Below are 19,783 nucleotides of genomic sequence, written 5' to 3'. Positions count from 1 at the left end.
TCCCGGCGGTGTCGTGGCATAGATTAAAGATCACGCCACAAATCCAGTCCAGATAAGTCCACGGATGTTCGATATGCCTGGATGGTAATGTTACTGGTTCTTGGCGCTGCGAGGTTCAGTCATTCAGGGCAGGCCGAATTCAAGGTGACACACATCGTTTCACGAAACAGACGATATTTCACCTTTTCCGAGTTGTGTGTATGCGGTTATATAGTTGGCATAAAAATAACATATTCTGGTATTTATGGCGGATACTCGCTTGCCTTGTCGGGACTTGCAGTTGTGGCGCTGACAGCAGAGGAACTGACGATGCTATCGCTACAGGGGACCGAGAAAAGTGTCGGACCGGTGTCTGGGATCAACTAGTTTCCCTGTTAACTGGTGACTGACTTCCTTCGTTGTTGCTCGTGAATACATACGTTCGATTCAGACTTACAAAAGGTGCGACACTTTGAAACTTTACTGTAAATGCGGTTCAACGGCGTTCTACAGCACACCTTCGGCTTTCTATCCGGGTGTTTAAACAACCGCTCTTACAAGCCGCTCAGGCAAATTGGTCTTCAGCTAACAGGGAAACCAGTTAATCCAAAACACCGGAATCGGAATGGACTTTTTTTTCCTGTTGTTTTCAAACGAAGTGAGAAAGGCGTCACAGGCGGGATTGCGTTCATGCTTTTAAGGTAAAGCTTAGCTTTAGGCTTCGGAAAATGTATATTAAATACAAAAAATAAAATAAACAAAGCAATGATTGCCGGCTCAGCTGATCTATGAGTGTGGCAAGAGTGGCGATGCTAACAGTGGAGCTATGTTAGCGGTTTGGTGATTCCCGCTAACGCTTTGTTATTAATAATTCCAGGTTATGAACATCGCTAGAGACTTTGACGTCAACAGATCTGCAGAATGAATCCTCCCAACCCGTTTGGTAGTCCTCAGGGGGGAGCTTTCCAAGCTCCGACCGGCTCCATGAAGACTGGCCCCTTTCAGTCTTTTGGACAGCAAAGTGGCTCTGGCCAGCCTCAAAGTATGGGTTTCTTCCAACCATCGGCATTTGGACAGCCGTCTGTCATGAACCAACCCGCACCGATTGGATCGAACATGTTTGGACAAGCCCCAGCCTTCGGACAGTCTTCTGCTCAGCCTCCAGCTTTTGGACAGACATCACTAGGAATGAGTAGTTCAGGCTTTGGGACCAGTACAAAACCAATCTTTGGACAGACGGGTGCATCGAACCAGAGTCCGGCCTTTGGACAGACGGGAGCCCTGAACCAGAGTTCTGCCTTTGGACAGACGGGAGCCCCGAACCAGAGTTCTGCCTTCGGACAGACGGGAGCCCCGAACCAGAGTTCTGCCTTCGGACAGACGGGAGCCCCGAACCAGAGTTCTGCCTTCGGACAGACGGGAGCCCCGAACCAGACTTCTGCCTTCGGACAGACGGGAGCCCCGAACCAGACTTCGGCCTTCGGACAGACGGGAGCCCCGAACCAGACTTCGGCCTTCGGACAGACGGGAGCCACGAACCAGAGTTCTGCCTTCGGACAGACGGGAGCCCCGAACCAGAGTTCTGCCTTCGGACAGACGGGAGCCCCGAACCAGAGTTCTGCCTTCGGACAGACGGGAGCCCCGAACCAGAGTTCTGCCTTTGGACAGACACCTGCAATGGCTCAGCCTTCTGCTTTTGGACAAACTGCAGGATTCACCCAGCAGGCTCCAGTGTTTGGTAAGCAGCCGCCAGCATTTGGTCAGCAGCCTTCAGGGTTTGGGAGCACCCAGATGACCACCAGCTCCACCCAGCCTTTGGGACAGCCTCGCCCTCTCCCTTTTGGACAGCCCGCGTTCGGCCAGCCGTCGTCCACTGCCGTCTCCACTGGTATGTTTGGTACAGCTCAGACGGTGACCCAGAGTAGGGGCTTCGGAACGTCGAAATTCAGTTTCAAGCCGGCCACCGAGGCGGTTTTCAAACCCATCTTCAGTGCCAGCCCAGAGCCAACCAATCCACAGACCAGCTCACCGTTTGGTGGTCCGGGGTCTCAGACGAGCGCTGGCATCATGAGCAGCAGCAGCAGCAGCAGCACCACCTCCTCCACCACCAGTTTTTCCGTGCTGGCCGGGGCCAAGTCCGGCCCACTGGGCTTTATCTTCTCCCAGCCTGCCGCAGCCCCTTCAATCTCTTCCCAAAGCAATCCGCTGACGGCCAGTGACACCAGCGCTCCCAACAGCACTCTGCAGTTCACCTTCTCCCAGCCCGCAGCGCCATCCAGCTCCGGCGCCAAGGACTCCACAAAGGAGCCCACCACCCCATCATCTTTCAGCTTCTCTTCCAAAATGGCGCCGCCCCAGCCCGCTCCGCTATTTGGGGTAAACACCTTTTCTCAGCCCCTGTTTGGTGTCGCCAAAGCAGATGCTGGCACAGATGACAAAGGAAGCAGCCACGGCGGCCTGGCCGACACAAATGTGTTTGCACGATTGACTAAGGCCACCAAGAGGAAGAACGACCCGGCTGGCCCGGTCTCGGAGAGGCCTCCTGTCGAGGAGACCCTTCCACCTGAGACGGATTCGACAAAGCAACCCGCGAAGCGACCCTTGATGAGATCCCGAGGCCCGCCAGGAGGCTTGTTCGGGAGAGCGCTCAGCGGCATTCGCAAAGACGGAGTGAACCCCGTGAGGAGAGAGGCGATGAAGGAGATGCAGCGGGAGGAACCAGAAAGGGAAAAAGTCCAAGAGGAGGAAGTGACCGCTGCACCACCGACAGTGCTGATGGCGAACAAGGAGTCCGACGAGACGGTGCAGGAGTCAGGTGAGGACTTGGAATCACACGTGTTTTTTGTGGTGGAAAATAAATGCTCTAAACTAATTGCTTTCAAATGGCAGGCGACGACTTCACAAGGTGGTTTCACAGTACATTAAGTGAGACGCGTACGAGACCATAAGTTTGTTGGACATTTCACTTTATTTTGCAGCAGGTTTCATTAAAACTGGCTTTGCGTTGAGATTCTAGTCATTTTCCATACTAATTGTTTTGGGGTTTTTTCTCAAAATAGAGACATCTTTATCACATATACATAGGTAAAGGATTTAAGGATGTCCCAATAACACTTTTTGGCCTCCAACGCTGATCCGATTTTTCAGATTTGCGTAAAGGCCGATACCGATCCTTTCCTGATCTGAAACTTGAATTGTGAATATTGTATCTCATAGTAGCAACTAAGATGTCGAAAGGGAAAAGCTTCATTGGGTGAAGCTTTGGTTGGATAGAATTATTGTAAAACTCGCCTATAAAATCAAAATTCTTCTCAGAATGATGTCAGAACTTATTTTATGTTTTTTGTGGCACAACAACAACAAACCTGTGCTGTCTTATGAAGAGAACGTATTTGTTTTTGAATCGCGGATCCACTGGTATAAATAACTTCACCTGAATTTTGACACAAAATCATCTCGCCAAATGACATTTCATTACAACTGGCTATTGAACGGTTTGTGTAATTTCTTTAGTGTGACCATACGGTCTCGCTTTCATATTCGCAAAGAAATATCAGCATTTGCTCACAGCAACGTGAATCAGTATCATAAACTTAAAGACACAAAGTTGTCGTGTCTAAAACTTTTTTAACCTGTGATTACATCCAACACTAAAACTGCTTATAGAAGCACGACGCTGCAGCTGCATAAATCTGAAGAAACCGAATGTATGGCATTTATTTAGAGAATATTTCATTTTTAAATGTCTTATTGTCAGTACAATACTCGAGATGAATTCATTACGCATGGTGACATGAACATTGTGTATGAACAGTATCCCCTTGTTTCTGCAGCTTTAAACTGCGTTTTTCTTACCCTCCACTATGAAATACAAATTTTACTACGTGAACATTAAATGGCCCAAGAGCTTAAAGTGGCATGAATACATACCGTCTTCTCATCGTGTAATCTGCCTGTCGTCCCGATCCAGTGCCAGCCGGCGCCCCAGAGCCACTGGCTGAAGCTGCAACTCCTGAACGGCGAGCCGTGCGCAGCGAAAGCCTGGAGAGCCTGGGCGGCATGTCTCCCTCCGACTGCACCACCATCCAGTGCAGGAACGTGCCTCCAGCGCTCAACAAGAAGGAGATCATGGAGAAGCACTTCGGCCAATTCGGCAAAGTCCGCAGAGTCAATTGCCGGCCCGCCAAGAACATGGCCATAGTTCACTTCAGTGACCACGTGGGTCCCACGCCTACCTTCGTGCCAATGTGGCATCATTCACTTAACTCTTGAATGCTCATTTTTGCATAGGTGACAAAGCTTTGCTTGGACAAAAGATTGTTTTTCTGTCTCCCAGGCATCTGCAGCAAAAGCCAAGAAGAAAGGCAAAGTGCTGCACAAGCAGGAGCTCTTCCTCCTCTGGCAAAGAAAGAAGCAGAGTGAGTCCTGTGTTTTTCTGTGAAGGCTGAAGGCTGAAGGAAATGTTGGCCTGGAGGAAAAGATAAAGATTAGATTGTCACGTGTCAAACTGTTTATATATGCTGAGAGTGGTTGTGTCTGTCAACCTTTGGCTTTACATTTATGTTTCGAGACACCAGGACATCAAATACAGTTTTATCTACTCCTCCTTCCTCTTTGTGGCAAATTGCTGGGAGCTTCTAAATATAGAAATTGGGAACCTTTGGTTTCGGGAGACCAACATGGTTGAACCAAAAGCTGACAGAAACCTGGTCAATGGATTTTGTATTTTTGTGTTTTAGGTCCTGGGCAAAAGGAGCAGATGTGTCCAGAAGAAAAGCTGAAAGCAGAGGAAGGGAACCAGGAGGCTGCTTCCTCCCCTCTCAGAAGACCTCCGCCACTCAGACCCTCTTTACTGGACAACCCGGCAGCCTTCAGTCGCAGGTACCACTGCATATCAGTTGAAATGTTTCCGTTTAGCCGAAACTAAACTTAATGCAGCTCTGTGACGATAAAAAAAAAAAAAAAACGTCTCGCAGCTCTCCGGTGAAGAAGCCGTCCATGGTGAAGGCGCTGCAGTTTGACAGCGAGCCTCAGAGAGACGGCGGCTCAGAGCCCGAGAGTTCAGAGCGTCCCATCCCTTCCTCGCTCCATCACCTCGTTGGGCAGCTGGCCGAGACCGCAGAGGACAAGTACCGCCTCCTGGATCAGAGGGACAAGGTCCTACGTCAAGGTGGTTCTGCTCTCTCGCGCCACGCTTCCTAAAAACGCAACCGTGTCTTAAAGTGTGAATGGCAGCATAACTTTGTGTGTGTGTGTGTGTGTGTGTGAATCCACGCAGGTCGGCCCAAACGCACAGACCTGGACATCTCGAAGGTGTTTGTCGGGACGTGTCCTGATATGTGTCCCGAGAAGGAGAGGTACATGAGGGAAACCCGGAACCAGCTCAGCACCTATGAAGTCATCCCCGCCACAGAGATGGTAACGTTTCATATTCGTGCAGCAGTAAAAAAAAAAGTTACTTTTTTACATTGAGGACAGTGGTTGATGTATCCCGACTTAGTACATTATTTAAGAAGAAAGTTTTCAAGGTTTATTTTGTGGTTGGCATTTCTTTAAAGTACACCAAAAGACATGATTATGTAGGTGAATCTGAATCTTTGCAGCAGGTGTGGTCCTGGAAAGAGCAGAGCCCATCACGGCAATTAAAATGTCACCATCACAATCAATTTATCCTGCCAACACGATCGCACGACAGTGTCTCAACGATCTCGTTGCATCATGATTCTTGTCTAAACACACAATGACACAATTGCACTGTGATGATTTTCATATTTAATCAAAACGGTAGTCTCCTGCTTCCATGGAGGTGGACCACGCGACGGCCATCAAGGAGTACAGCCGCTCCTCGGCTGACCAGGAGGAGCCCCTCCCCCACGACCTGCGCCCTCTGCCGGTGCTGTGCATGACCATGGACTACCTGGTGACTGAGATCATGGACCAGGGCAAAGAGAACTACAGAGACTGGTACGACTTTGTCTGGAACAGGACCCGCGGCATCCGCAAGGTGAGAGCCGGCTTCTCAAGTGGCTGCGCCACTTCCGTACAAGCCATTTGTATGTTCTGCTGATATCTTTTTTTATTTCAGTTAGCATTAACGATAGGTTTTTCATCATATGTGGCATCGCATCGTTCATACAGTTGCAGTCCTGTTGTTCAGCTCTGTGTCTGATGTTCCGATGTCACTTGACTGCAGTTTTGATTAAAAGTTCCGTTAATTCTGATCAGTAATTGGATCACATTTATTTTGAGTGCAGCTATAAATTAAATACATACTTTGTTTGTGACACCCTTCCCTTTGCGACGCGCGCAGGACATCACTCAGCAGCGCCTCTGCTGCCCGATGACGGTGTCTTTGATTGAGAAGTGCACGCGCTTCCACGTGCACTGCGGCCACCACCTCTGCGAGGAGCACATGTCGTCCTTCGACGCCAAAATCAACAACGAGAACATGACGAAGTGCCTGCAGAGCCTGAAGGAGATGTACGAGGACCTGGCCATGCGCCAGGTCTTCTGCCCCCGAGAGGCCGAGTTCCGCCAGTACAACGTGCTCCTGAAGCTCAATGAGGGCGACATCCTGCGGTGAGTGGATAGACACCGAAAGAAAAGGAAATGCTGAACTATCTCGTCGGACGTGGAGCGCTGAAACAGAGCTGTCCACACAGGGAGGTGCAGCAGTTCCGTGACGAGGTGAGGAAGTCCCCCGAGGTGAAGTTCGCCGTCCAGGCGTTCGCTGCAGTCAACAGCAACAACTTTGTGCGCTTCTTCAAGCTGGTGAAGAGAGCGTCCTACCTCGCAAGCTGCCTGCTGCACAGATACTTCAACCAGGTCAGGGACCTGACTGAAAGTAGCTGCTTGATAAAGCACCACATTTTGGTGAATGACGGGTTTCGGATGTGTTCATGTGGAAAGTTTGACTATTTTAGAGTTGTGTTTAAGGGAAGTCCAGATTGTGAGTAATGTGTTTTCATATGTTTTGTTTGGCGCTCAAGAACAAATTAGAGTCAGTCTTCTGTTATAGAAAAAAAAAAACCCACCTCTGAGTTCACAGTGAAATAGCCTCAGTATCTAAATATCTGTTCAAGGATGTATCGAGTCCCAGCGGAAAAGTCTGGAATTTAGCTTCAACGGCAAAATCAAAAAATAGGGGGATTTTAAATCGGCATGGACATCTGAAAATAAAAATATTTATAAGGAAAGTGTTCTCTTGACCTTTAAATCTTGAATCTTCGACTAAGCACAAACACAAGCTACCGGTAAGACATTTTTTTTTCTGATGACAAAAACTTATAAACACAAAATATAACCGATTTTGTACCTTGTATTAAAAGTCTTTTTTTGTTTTGGAAGTATTGTGGGATTAGTTTCAAGACCCATTTCCTCGTCATAATGTGTTCAGAGTTATTCGAAATGTCTTTTATTTCAATTTGTGTGTGTGCCTGTAGGTCAGAGCGAAGGCGCTGAAGACCCTGAACATTGCCCACACGGTGGGTCCTCGGTCCACCGCGTTCCCACTGGAGGATATCGTTCGGATGTTGATGTTCCGTGACGCCGCAGAGGCAGCCGACTTCATCCAGCAGTACGGCCTCAACGTCAACGACGAGTGAGTGTCGATCGCTGTGCCGAGAAAACATGACCCTGCTCATCAGTGGCGGCTTTAATCAACCCGTCTCTCTTCTCAAAACTTTTGTTTTCAGCGTGGTGGAGTTGAGCCGGCTGTCCTACCAGGGGCCGGAGCTGCCTCTGGCCCAGAAGAAGTCTGAGGTCATCTTCGTGAAAAAGGCGGCGTTGATCGGCGAGGTGGTGAACGGAGGTCCGGTCCCAAACCCTCCGCAGCACGTCCCCGTCTGCAGCTTCGACTCCCAGAACAGATTTAATGGGGAAGTCCCTGTGGCTGAGCCCGCTCCATCCTACTTCAGAGGTAGAGCCCCCCACCTACAGTTTTCTACTAATAAACTCTGAGACTTAAAGTCATAGTGAAATGTAACACACAAAAAAGATAGTTGGGCTTCTTCTTAAAAGGTTTCTCCGACTCTGCCCCACCACTGTTGTCGCATAACAAAGTTATTTGAATTTTGAATCTGCAGCCGAGGAAGTCGGGGGAATCCTTCTTAGTGAGCGTGACGTCAAGAGTTGTGCAGATCTCCATCTGTTTACATTGGCTTGCGTTGTTTCCCTCTTACATATCGAAGTTTTAACAGTTTTCTGAAGTTATAGTCGGCGTTTTATGAGCCTTGACGAAAGATTGAGCCTGGAAGAGACCGAGAGAGGAGAAAAGGAGCACAGGCTAGCGGGAGCGGCTAGCGGGAGCTGCTAGCGGAGCTGCTAGCTCACGCGGCTAGCGGGAGCCGCTAGCTCGGGCAGCTAGTAGACGATCAAGTAATACCTTGACTCGTGAAATGCCCGATGATGATGAAATATGGTTAAATTCAGCCTCTTCGTCATCAAAACTCTGATCCTCCATAATGTAAACACAACTTGGGCGTGTGCACAACCAGTGACGTCACTCTATTATTGTCAGAAGCTCCGCCCAGCAGAAAAAATACCGCTGTTTATCGGCTATTTTCTCGCAGATTGCCGCGTTTTAACATTTTACCCTTCGGCCAGTTAGCATGAAAAGGATCCTAGAAGCGACAGCCAGAGTGTTTTGGAGGTCGAATTTTCATTTCACTTTAAATGCTGTTAGTGTTAAAGAGTCGGGTGAGTAACTAAAACATTCCTGTGTCATTCCTGTGTCGTTTCAGCCATCGCTGACAGGGTGGAGGTGAAGGAGCCCCCCAGCGTGGAGATGCAGAATCAGGTGGTGCCGGTCGAACCTCGGGAGCCCCCCCCTGCGTATCGCCCGCCGCCAGCTATTAGCGAGGACACCGGCGAGCCCGCCAAACCCTATCCGGACCCAGCCCCGCCCGTAGACCCCCAGCAGCTGTTCCAGCCCATTGCCCAACCTCCGCCCGTCAAACCGCCGTCACCCCCACCCAAACCCAAGCCTCTGTACACGGACGAGGTGAGGACATGATGCCATTATACTGCTTAAACTGCTATTGTGGTTAACGTACAACATTGTGTATTTATGATATTTATGATGAAGCCACTCAAAACAAGTTTTGACAACGCCGAGACTCGAGCTGAGATATCGGTGAAGCTGCCTCGAAGCCATGCTGTCAGAACATTTTGTAAAATCCTACACAATAGAACAGCTAGAGGAAAAGGTTTTTGGACATTTCATTCAGTTTAGCATCAGAATGTTTCATTAAAATGTGGAAATTGTAGTCATTTTTGGTTTGTAATTGCTTGGATTGGTGAAAATACACTTTCACCACATAAACTGCGCCACACAAAGAAAAAGTCAAAATTTTAAACGTAAAGGTTATTATGGCATTGTTAGTAACCATTTTGCCAGTTTGGCCAACAGACGCCGCTGAACTGAAACATGTTTGACACGTTTTCAATAGTACAACACCTTTTACATGCATCGGCACAAACATTCAGTTCTGAAAATGTGTTATTTATTGACTTTAGCTTCATAACATTAACATGTTTTTGTCTATAAATATACACGACACACAGATGCAATTAAACCCAAACTCTCTGCTTTCGTCACATATCGCAGAGTTTATACTTGAAGTTTACCACCATGATTGCATTTGCATCCCTCTCTGCACCCCCACTGCTGAGTTTGCAGTCCTTTCATCTGTTTTCTCCTCCCACAGGAGATCCTGGCAGAGCTGGACATTGTGGTTGGAGAGGTGGTGGATGCAGCGGTGATGGAGGTGGCTGAAGCCGGAGCCAGCTACGCCGCTGCAGCCCTCATGTAAGCTCAGCTCTGGATTGGAATTCAAATCTCCTCAATGTATTTGTTGACGGTAAGCGGGAGGTGCTTCATGAGCTTCGTGTGTCTCGCTGTGCAGGGAGAGCAGCGCGCAGGCGGAGTCTGTGCTGGGGGACGTTTTGGGGAAGATGGTGCTGGAGGTTTCCTCCGCCGAGATCAAGCTGGAGCAAGAGCGTGTCGCTGAGGAGAAGCGGAAGCTTGAAGAAGCCAGGTCGGTCTGCTGACGGCTGCTTTCAGCCTGTCGGTGCTTCAGAGAACATCACGCTTCACTCTGAAGCATCACCATTTTTAAAACGTGCAGACTGAAGTCTTGTTCTCTGTCTGCAGGAGGAGGAAGGAGCGCGAGGCCTTCCTGATTGAGTTCAGCTTCTCTCTCTGCACAAAACTCGTCGATGAAGTTGTGAATGAGAGCGTGCAGGAGACCGCCTCCTCTGAGCTTCAGTAAGTCTCTGACATGCCATTTAAAATGAAAGCAAATAACCACTGGGAGTTTAAATCCAAGTAACGTGAATTATACTATGAGAAACCTTGTGGCTATATGTTAACTCATGATTCACGACAAGTAATTTTTTTTTTTCTTTTAGTGTCCGACATTGAATACCGTTTTGTTTTAATTTGTTTTTTTTCTCCTCAAAATGGGTTTTCCTCATTCCAAAGATGATGCTGATCCATTACCAGTGCATTAAAGGTTTTCTCTGTGGCGTTTGCAGGCAGGCAGTGAGCGAGAAAGCAGCGTGTGTGGCGAGGTGCACAGAGCAGGTCTGCCGCAACCTTGTGGAGGAAACCCTGAACGCAGACATCGCCGTGTTGGTGGAAGACATCCTCGAAGCCGAGCTGCAGCGTATCTGCAAATACATCAAAAGGTACTTGGCAGAACAACGAGCCCCGAGGAAAAAACTCCCAAATGTGTGTTCGCTAATCCGTTTCCTGTTCTCGGCTCCACTTCACAGGTGGCGCGACGTGGTCGCGGTCCGTCGTCAGCTGAAGAGACAGATGAGGGGCTTTCCTGCGGCCCCCTGCTGTGTGGACCCCCGATTCAAGCTTAAAGCTTTGGCCCCCAGCGCTCCCGCACAACCCTCCATGGCCGATCTGGCCAACGGGCTCGTCAACCTGGGGAACGCCGGTGTCTTGGCTCTGTCAAGCACCAGGTACAGTGACGTTGACTGCGACTGTATATCCTCTTTTAATGGAGGTCAGATTAAACGAGGAACTATTTTTTTTGTTTTGTTTAGCTCAACACCACACAAATAGCTAAATATGGTAGATTTGATTGGAAGATTCATTATCTAGAAGGCACAAACGGAAGATTCACAACATATAATATTGTCAATCGCTGTCCCAACACAGCACTGAAATCCCCGTTAAGTAATTTGTCACATCCCGCATTGACTCCTCACCGGACTCATCAACAAACTACAGATCATTCAGATCTCGCCCGCCCAGATCATCGCCCGGCACTAAATCATTGGACCACATCACCCATGTTCTCGTCCAGCCACTGGCTCTCTGTTGATTATCGCATCCACCTCAAAGTCCTTCTCACCTACGAAGCTCTTCACAATCTGGGCCCCACTTACCTCTGCAACCTCCTCCACGAATACATTCCTTCCCTTGGGTGACCTGAAAGGCACCGCCAGATATAAAATACTATTACTGTTATTATGATTATTATTGCAACGTGAGGGTTCAACGGGTGTTTGCCGGCTCACTCTTATAGACAAGACAGCAGGACAGAGATATTGCCTGGAACAATGTTTTTACTACAATCTGCACTTCTCAACCACACTTCTCCGTCACATCTCTTCATCAATCACATTTCTAAGCTGCCCAACGAAGGGTTGGAAAAGTTTTATCCGAGTTAAAATGAAATCTGAAACTTAAAAGTGGCAGATTGAATCAGCTGATTTAACTCTTGTAAGAATACTTCGGTAAATCTTTTAACATGTTAGTATATCGGAACATGGGTATGTAAATAATTGTACAAATATTGTCAAGGGATCTTGATGATCTACTGAAAAGGCATTCAGTAATTTGTAAACTTTACAATATGAATACAGACATTCGCAGCCAGTCTATTTGCACCTCGATGTAAAATGTATTTCCATCTCTATTCTTAGTATTCTTAGATTTTTGCAGCCTGCTTGAATTACCTGCTTCTTCTTCTTCTTCTTTTTTTTTTTAAGGTCGTTAAAGAACAGACAAGCAGCGATCCACCAGATGAGAGTCCACTACTTCTACCAGCAGCTTGTGGAGTAAGTTTTCATTGTGTACATTCACACAGCCGCTCCCCCCCCCCCCCCCCCCGTCTCCCAGCAGCCGGTTGACGTGTCTGTCGTCCTCAGGGAGACGGTGTGGGCGCCGCTCCACCTGCCCGCCCTGGTGACCCAACACATCCCCGACCCGCCCGAGAGAATCTTCTGGAAGGTCGTCCTCCTCCTGCCCAGTGACCACGAGAGCGTGGCCAGCCTGGCCGACAGGTGAGTCGTATTAATTAGTAGTGGAAGTCAAACATTTATGAATGGCACAGAATCAGAAATAAAATACATTTTCTATCTGAAAAGATTGCACCTGAATCATTTGTCGTATACATTTGTATCAATGAAATATGAATTATATCCCACAAAAAAGTTTGTCGCTCATCGGTGACTCTGCTGTTGTGTCTGTCGAAGCGTTTCAATAAATATTCCTGACAGAAAAACTTTGTACAAAGGAGCTTTTATTCCAAAACACTATCAATAGAAAAAAAAAGTCCACAACATCCAAAATCTACAATTCGGCTCACTCCTGCCTTTCAGCTTGACCAATCGGATGACTCCCGGTCACGCTCTGTACGTAGCAGGAAATAAAAAACCTCTTCGCTCTGAGCCATCAGACAATCACGAGTGTTCCCTGCACGTGTTCTTCCCCAGGATCCTGTCGGACTGGCTGGAGGTGAAGTTCAGCGGTGAGACAAGGCAGCAGGCGGACGGCGTCATGCAGACTCTGTGCGTCAGCAGCAGCCTGCAGGAGCACGCACAGCGCACGCACAAAGTCCACATCAGCGTCAAGGTCAGCAGCAAACCGCAGCGCGTGCCAGTGGGGAGACTGGGAGTCACAGGTCTGAGGAGTGAGGCGTGTTATGCCGAGCTTCATCTGGTTCAGCGCATCACAGAGAATCAGGTTACGATTATCGGTTTCATGTGGCCGTGACTGCGCAGCAATGGCTGTCGTTTTTCCCCCTCTCCTTTTCCGTTTGTTTTATTAAGCCTTTAGACATGGCTTTTTAAAAAAAAAGACCTGGTGGGACTGGGAGTTTTTAATTCTCAATACTTTAATCCAGGTTTAAGCAAAAATGAAACGGCAACAAGGGAAACCCACAAGGATGGAACACGAAAAATGTCAAAAAATTGTGGGGGGGTAGACACTCGGAATTTGCTAAATAAAAATCATTTTTTGCTACAAATTTGGTAAATGGAGTAAATAGATTTTTCTTTTTCCACAGCCCTAACAGCTGATAAGATAGCTTTTCCTGCCGGTTTGCTTTTATTTCACTTAAGTATTGATGTCTGTTTTGCCTTAATCATTTAAAAAAAAAAAAAAGTATGAATTTATTAGTGTTACTCGTGCAGTTCAAGCTGCTCTTTAAAAACAAGAAGTACTCAAGAGTGAATAGGATCCAGACGGTGATTAGATTCCTTGGTTATTTGCACCAGCTAAAAACAAACCAACCAAAAAATTGGATGGATGGATTAGAGTGCACCTCCTCACATCCTCAAACTATGTCATAGACTTTATGTTGGTCTCACACAGAACTGTGCCGTACTGCCGGAATTTGGTCCAACTCATGTAAAAGTTGTCATTTTCTGCCTTGAGGAAAAAGGATATTTTTTCCACAACATAAATCTCACATCAATTCTTCCTTGGTTTGTTATCCGTTAGCCTGCCAATCTGTCCTCAAGTGTCACACATATGAGAACAGTTTAAAATGAAGTTATTTGGTGATTTTTTTTTAAAAGCTGGTTTTCCCTGCCGTCGTCCCCCAGGCGTGTCGCGGCCCGCTGACGGCAGACGGACTCTCCAAGGTGGAGGAGGGCTGCGAGCTGCAAGGGGCCGGAGCCCTGGTCATGCTGCTGCCCGCTCTGCCCGCCGCGGAGCCGGACCAGGACCAGGACGAGCAGGACGTCCCGCTGCTGTCGGCTCTCCTGCAGCTCAAACAGCTCCAGCAGGCCGGCGCCGGGCACCCCCCGCTGCCCCTCGTCATCCTGGTGCCCGGGCCAGAAGGTGGCGCCACCGAGACAAACAAACTGGAAGAAGGTGAAGAATTAGTATAACAGTCGATGGAACTTTTCTTCAGAAAAGTGATGTGGCGTGGTGAAAGCGTGTCAACCTGAGCTGCTGTTGTGATGCTCCTTTCAGCCCTGAAGCTGGAAACGCTGGTGAAGGACGGTCTGATATCGGAGTTTACCTTCTTCTTCATCCCAGAGACCACAAGTGACCTGCAGGGAACCAAACAGGTACAGAGAAACCATTGAACACTTTTAACACGCAGATAAATAGGTTGCTCGTCCATTCTGGCCACTGTTATTTTATGCACAATAATCTGTGTGCAAACTGTTCAAACTTCTTGTATTTATTCTCTTCAACAGTTAATATGCTTGAATAAAACACTGTGATTTCCAAATGTATTTAAAACTTGAGGCACACTCGCCCTTTGGTACGTTAGCTTTTTTTCTCCCTTCTCACTTCTCTGTACCCTTGGAAAATTTTATATTTTTTTTAATGTTTAATGTTATTTTTTTAATACAATATAGATTAATTACTCTTGAGTTGTCAGTATATTTACTCTCAAACTGTCAACTGTTGAGCTTTATTTTCATTGACGATACATTTCTGTTGAAAGACCCTAACCCCTAACCCTAACCCTTAAAACTTGTACCGATACAACATTAATGACCTAAAAGACACACGATAAGGTCACAAACTGCGAAAACAAAACCCCCCAACGAACATTAAAATCCTTCAGCTACATGGTGAAAGTTTGGGAATCTGAAGAGGTTTGTAGTGGCATTAATTGATACGTGAATACAAACAAACACGAACCTTTCTTCATACAGCTTACAAATGAAATACTCCTAGAACCTCGACTATGTACTACATTTACATTTTGGTTATAATTAGTTTTTTCTAAAGCAATTCGCATGTCACGCTGCATTTCGGTAAAATGTTCTGGTCCCAAAGTAACTGAGTGTTGGAATCAGTGTCGTCATTTGCGAGTTATCGAGGTTCATCCTTAATAGAGAAAGAGACCGTGGATAAATCACTGCTCTTATTTTTTTCGTTTCCTCTTTTTCTTTGTTTCCTCTCCCGTGTCCTTCCTCACATGCGTTCCGCCGGTTGATCTTGTTCCGTCGTCTCTCCTTCCCGCCACGTGCCTCCAGCTGAGCCAGGCCCTGAGCTGGCTGCTGGCCCGAGCCTCGCCGCCCTCCCCTCTCTCCTGCCAAACCCTGCTGCAGCTGGTGGAGGGCTGTCTGATGCACGTCTTCATACCCCGGGTCGCCGCGCACTGCCAGGACCGGGCGGAGGCGTCGCTTCCCTCCCAGGACCCGGCGCCCATCATCCAGTTCTACAACTCGCTCCTGGCCCACGTCGCCCGGCAGGCGTCGTCCGAGGAACTCTGCAAAGTGTCCTGGCCGCCGGCGGAGTTCTGCACGGCCGAGAGCGTTGGATTCGTCCCTCCGCCGGGCTGGAACTCGGCGGAGCAGCTGGCCTGGCTTCAGGAAGCCGTCCTCAGCCTGCAGCTGCCGGCGTGGGAGGCGCTGCCCGAGGCGGGTACGTGCCTGACTGGACACGCTGAGGTTTTCCTCACGTTTATACTTTGATCGCATTTTCATGCCTCCCCGTCTCTCTTCAGCGTCTTGGTCCGAGGTCCACTCTTCCATCTCCAACTACGTGGGTCAGATGAACGTCTCGGCCGCCAGTCGGCCGCTGCTCATCTCACACCTGGAAAATCTGCTGCAAAGGGTCCAAGTGAAGGCCTGGCAGGCCCAAACCTCCAGACCGAAGGCGGCCGGCTGGAAGTGGAGCGAAGTGCAGAGAGTGGGCGGGGCCTACAGGATGGTCCCATGGGAGAGCGTGGTGGGGATGCTCATGGACTGCAAGCTGAAAGACTGGCAGCCACCCGGACCGCCTGCCTGTGAGGGTGAGGACTTTCATTTTCCTCCTGCAGTGATACGATACGCACAAAGTTATAGTGGTTAGTTCTCACATCCGACAGAAAGATCTTTCTGTGTGGAGTTTGCCCGCTTTCTCCAATAGATGAACGCATGCATACATTGATTAAAAGCTTGTTTTTTTTCCCCGTTTCAGATGCTCTGACAGACGACGGGGAGATCCTTGTCTACTTCCTCGCAGACGCATTGAAGGACTTCCAGCCACCGGAGGAGTGGATCCAGGCTGTCAATCGAACTCACAGAGAGAAGCAGCAGGAGAAGGATGGGTAAGGCGCTCACGTTCCATCACTTGGAGGACATTCAGCCGTCCTCATCAGCAGCTTGAACCACAGTCAACAGAGCTCTTTCTCCTCAGGACGAGTGCAGCTGCCCCCTGCGCCCCCAGCATCAAGCAGCTCAGACAGAGGCTGTTCCACAGCGACGTGCAGCCGCCGGAGGCGGCCTCGGCCGCGCCGCTGGACATCACACACACCGCCACGCCACAGGAGCTGCTGGCACACCAACTCCTCGAAGGGTTGGAGGAGGAGAAGGCCCAGAGCAGCAGGTGGAGCGTCGTCCCGGCTGGGAGACTCTTTTCATTGGAAACACACACGTCAATATATTCCATTATACAACAGACTAAACCACATTGTTACTCGGGGGTGTTTCTAATTTTTTGTCTCTAAAAGACACATTTGATTAGATTTTATTTTAGTTGCAAATACAACACACCATTTCAAGGCACTTTTAATAGAGAAAAAAAAAACGAAAGGAAGGATGGAGGCAAGGAAAGGAAAAGTGAGTCTGAGCTGACGATCATAAACATGAACAAAGTGGAACCTGTCTGATAAATATGATTGAAACCAGTTTAGTGCTGAACCTTTAACCCTGATGTGTTCTAGTCTCTGTAGTAAGATGTTATGATCAATAGTATCAAAAGCAGCACTGAGATCTAACGGCACCGGAACAGAGACCAGTTCTTTGTCCGAGTCCATCAGGAGATCATTGGTGTCCCTGAGCTATGGCGAGCTCGAAAATCTCACTGGAAAGACTCGAATAGATCCTTTGTACATAAATGGGCACGTAGCTGACTTGCAGCAACTTCTTCCAGGGTTGACCTTTAACCTTTCACCCACTTCTCCCTCCGCCTGCAGGACCATGGAGCAGCTGCAGCGCTGGCTCCACGGAGAACCCGTCGACCGCCTGTCCACGCCGCTTCTCATTCCGTCCTCCAACATCCTGTGCATGCCCCTCACCATCAGAACCCCCCCGTCGGCCAGGACCAGAGAGACCCCCGAGACACCGGTGGGACGCTTTTCATCATTGCGGACGAAATGAAGAGATGGTGTCCGTCATCCCGCAATGGGAGATTCACTCTTTGTGTCTGGCTTCACTCTCCAGGAGGCGGAGCCTGAGGAGCTGTCGCAGGGCGCCGCCTGCCCGACCACGCCTCCCGTATCGATGTCAAGGCGCCTGAAGGAGCTCCAGCAACAGATTCTGAGCAGCCAGGAGGAAGAGCGGGCCTGCAGACTGAAGCTCAGCAGTCTGATGAGCATCGTGGACGATTGAAAGTTACTCTGCTCAGCAAACAGCCGAATGAGCTTTTCTCCGTTTCTGTGATGTTGCTGGGATTGTTTGACTGAAAAGTGTGTTTCTTAAGTCTAATTTTGTATAAGAAAAGGACAAAACCAAGATTTCTGAACTTGGTTTAATTTTTTTAACTTCTGACTCTGTATGTACAGTATAGGTTGAGTGTGCACTTGAACAAATAAAGTAGATTTCTGGGATTCATGGATTCTGGATTTTGCACATTTGTGATGAGATTTGTCGTACATATGATGTGACTGTTTCAGAACAGAGTAGAATGTTAGAATATTAAATTAATCAGAATGTACAGGGCTTACAAGTGACTAATAAACATAGACATGGATTTATTTTCTTTAGTTTTAATATTTCTAGGCATGTCAAAAGAAAAATATACAAATTTTAATTTCTGTGTATATATATATGTGTGTGGGTGTGTGCACATATGCATACATATATATGTATTGTATATACGAACCCCTGTAAATAATATACCTATAAATGTACATTTTTTCAAAATGCCACATGCACAAAAAAAAAAACCAATTTAGAAATACTTATCGGCATACAGACATAACACTTAATTCAACATTTCTGAAAATGGAAAGAAGTAAAACTGATTTAATCCTACCTCTTCATCAATATTTGACAACCACATTTAATAAATCCTTCCAGAATCCTGTGTGTTATAATGAAATTAAGTACTACAAACCTTCGCAAAATATAGACCCATGCTCCGATGTATCATCCTATTAACAATGTTGACATCCATATAAATTCACCACAGAGCTTCATCCCTGTGCTTCAGTCTCGTGCTTAGACTTTGTTTTAGTTTATGAAGTTTATTCCAAACCCTCCCTCACTGACTGAGACTCTTTATCTTGGTTCAAACACTTATACTTAGTAAGAAACTTAAATTACTCTATGCTCGTTACAAACGGTCTCAGCTAATATGGATTGTAATACTGAAAATTATTGGGGGGAAAAGTCTTCCTCGTTTCATAACTGAATCTAAGGCTGGTTGTTGTTTTCGCACGTGTAGTGTCGCTTGTGTAGCGCTGTGGTTGGACGAGCTCTTTAAAGCCCCGCCTCTTTCCCCGCCTACTCGGTTTGCGATTGGACAGCGCGTACTCTGGTCATGTCTCTCCATGTATCAAGGTACTCGTACGGCACCGCTTGGTCTTCTGGGAAATGCAGTCCCTATTACGTTTGACAAGACGCATCTGGTAGCGCTAAAAGACTACATTTCCCACGTGAGGGAAAACAGAGGCGGAACTACGCGAGGACCAGACAAGCCATTCGAATGTCCAGAAGTGGTTTTTAACTCATTAACTTCATCAAACAGCAGCGATGACTGAGGGGACGTAAGTACAATTCTTTATAAATAACACAAAATGTAGCTCAAACTAATGTCACTGCACGTTATTCGTCATACATATAAGTTGGTTCCGGGTATATGCTTGGTAAATACATGTCTTCCTTTGAGTTTTCAGTGATTTTTGTTATTATTTTATGTAAATTGATGTGTAAAACAACAGAGACTTTAATGTCTGTTTTTTCTTTTGAAACTTCAATGGAAAATACTTAAATACAGAGCGTTATAAAAAAAAAAAAGAGTATGCAGTGCAATTTATCATAAAACAAATCAGTAAGGTTTTATTTACGTTGTCTTCATTGTAACATACTTTAGTTAAAGAAATTAGAAAACCTAAGTAATCTAATTTAGATAATTTCCCTCTGGGATTAATAAACTATCCTATTTTAATTTGCTTTCTAAAAACATTAAAGCATTCAGTTCAAACACAAGTTGCAAAGTAATACAACATGAACATCTTGTGAATCTGAATAAAGCTAATAGCTTCAAGAGAGTGTTTGTTTCATGAGTTTCCAGTCGTTCGAATCATTTTGAAGGTTAAATACACTTAATGCCATATTCATTCAGTTTGACCAAATCTGTATTTAGTTAAAATTTTATTATTATACACACCTGATACATTTTCTTCTTCTTCTTTTGGGTTTAAGGGCTTCACCCAGTCAGTGTCATCTTCATCTTTTCTTCCAGATTAGCTTCTACTAATGGAGCTTTCAATCCTCTCCGCCTCCTCAAGCAAAACATGGAATGTTATTTGTAATTTCAGTTATTGTATTGTTTTTGTCACTAATTTGCTGCTAAAACTCTATGTGCACTACTCGCAAAAACGTATTG

At 47.1% G+C, this 19,783-nt stretch overlaps 1 protein-coding gene across 2 annotated transcripts; it reads left to right on the top strand.

Moving 5' to 3' along the window:
* Nucleotides 1-2: 2 nt before the first annotated feature.
* Nucleotides 3-17,800, top strand: mcm3ap (minichromosome maintenance complex component 3 associated protein). 2 transcript variants are annotated; one of them, XM_080497816.1, is made up of 29 exons: nt 3-144; nt 857-2,794; nt 3,950-4,197; nt 4,316-4,397; nt 4,719-4,860; nt 4,956-5,149; nt 5,258-5,397; nt 5,768-5,983; nt 6,290-6,558; nt 6,642-6,804; nt 7,422-7,579; nt 7,674-7,897; nt 8,721-8,980; nt 9,687-9,787; nt 9,885-10,016; nt 10,133-10,246; nt 10,516-10,668; nt 10,756-10,953; nt 11,989-12,057; nt 12,148-12,282; nt 12,715-12,853; nt 13,828-14,098; nt 14,201-14,298; nt 15,223-15,613; nt 15,696-15,983; nt 16,151-16,280; nt 16,370-16,558; nt 17,148-17,298; nt 17,395-17,800. In XM_080497816.1, exons 2-29 carry the CDS (start codon nt 901-903, stop codon nt 17,560-17,562), a joined length of 6,717 nt encoding a protein of 2,238 aa, XP_080353942.1. In that variant the 5' UTR covers nt 3-144; nt 857-900; the 3' UTR covers nt 17,563-17,800. The 2 variants fall into 2 exon arrangements, with proteins under 2 accessions (XP_080353942.1, XP_080353941.1); XM_080497815.1 differs by lacking the exon at nt 3-144 and adding an exon at nt 553-680.
* Nucleotides 17,801-19,783: the final 1,983 nt, after the last annotated feature.

Source organism: Blennius ocellaris, assembly GCF_963422515.1.
Source record: "Blennius ocellaris genome assembly, chromosome: 6".
NCBI classification, from domain to species: Eukaryota; Metazoa; Chordata; class Actinopteri; order Blenniiformes; family Blenniidae; genus Blennius; species Blennius ocellaris.
The sequence above is the reverse complement of the archived record's forward strand: the minus strand, read 5'-3'. Positions and strand labels throughout refer to the sequence as shown.

Excerpts from the sequence above, each read along its gene's own strand:
- mcm3ap (XM_080497816.1), top strand. The coding sequence starts at position 901 with ATGAATCCTCCCAACCCGTTTGGTAGTCCTCAGGGGGGAGCTTTCCAA. Across the intron at positions 5,150-5,257 it reads GGACAAGGTCCTACGTCAAG|GTCGGCCCAAACGCACAGAC; the intron begins GTGGTTCTGCTC and ends GAATCCACGCAG. Across the intron at positions 6,559-6,641 it reads AATGAGGGCGACATCCTGCG|GGAGGTGCAGCAGTTCCGTG; the intron begins GTGAGTGGATAG and ends CTGTCCACACAG.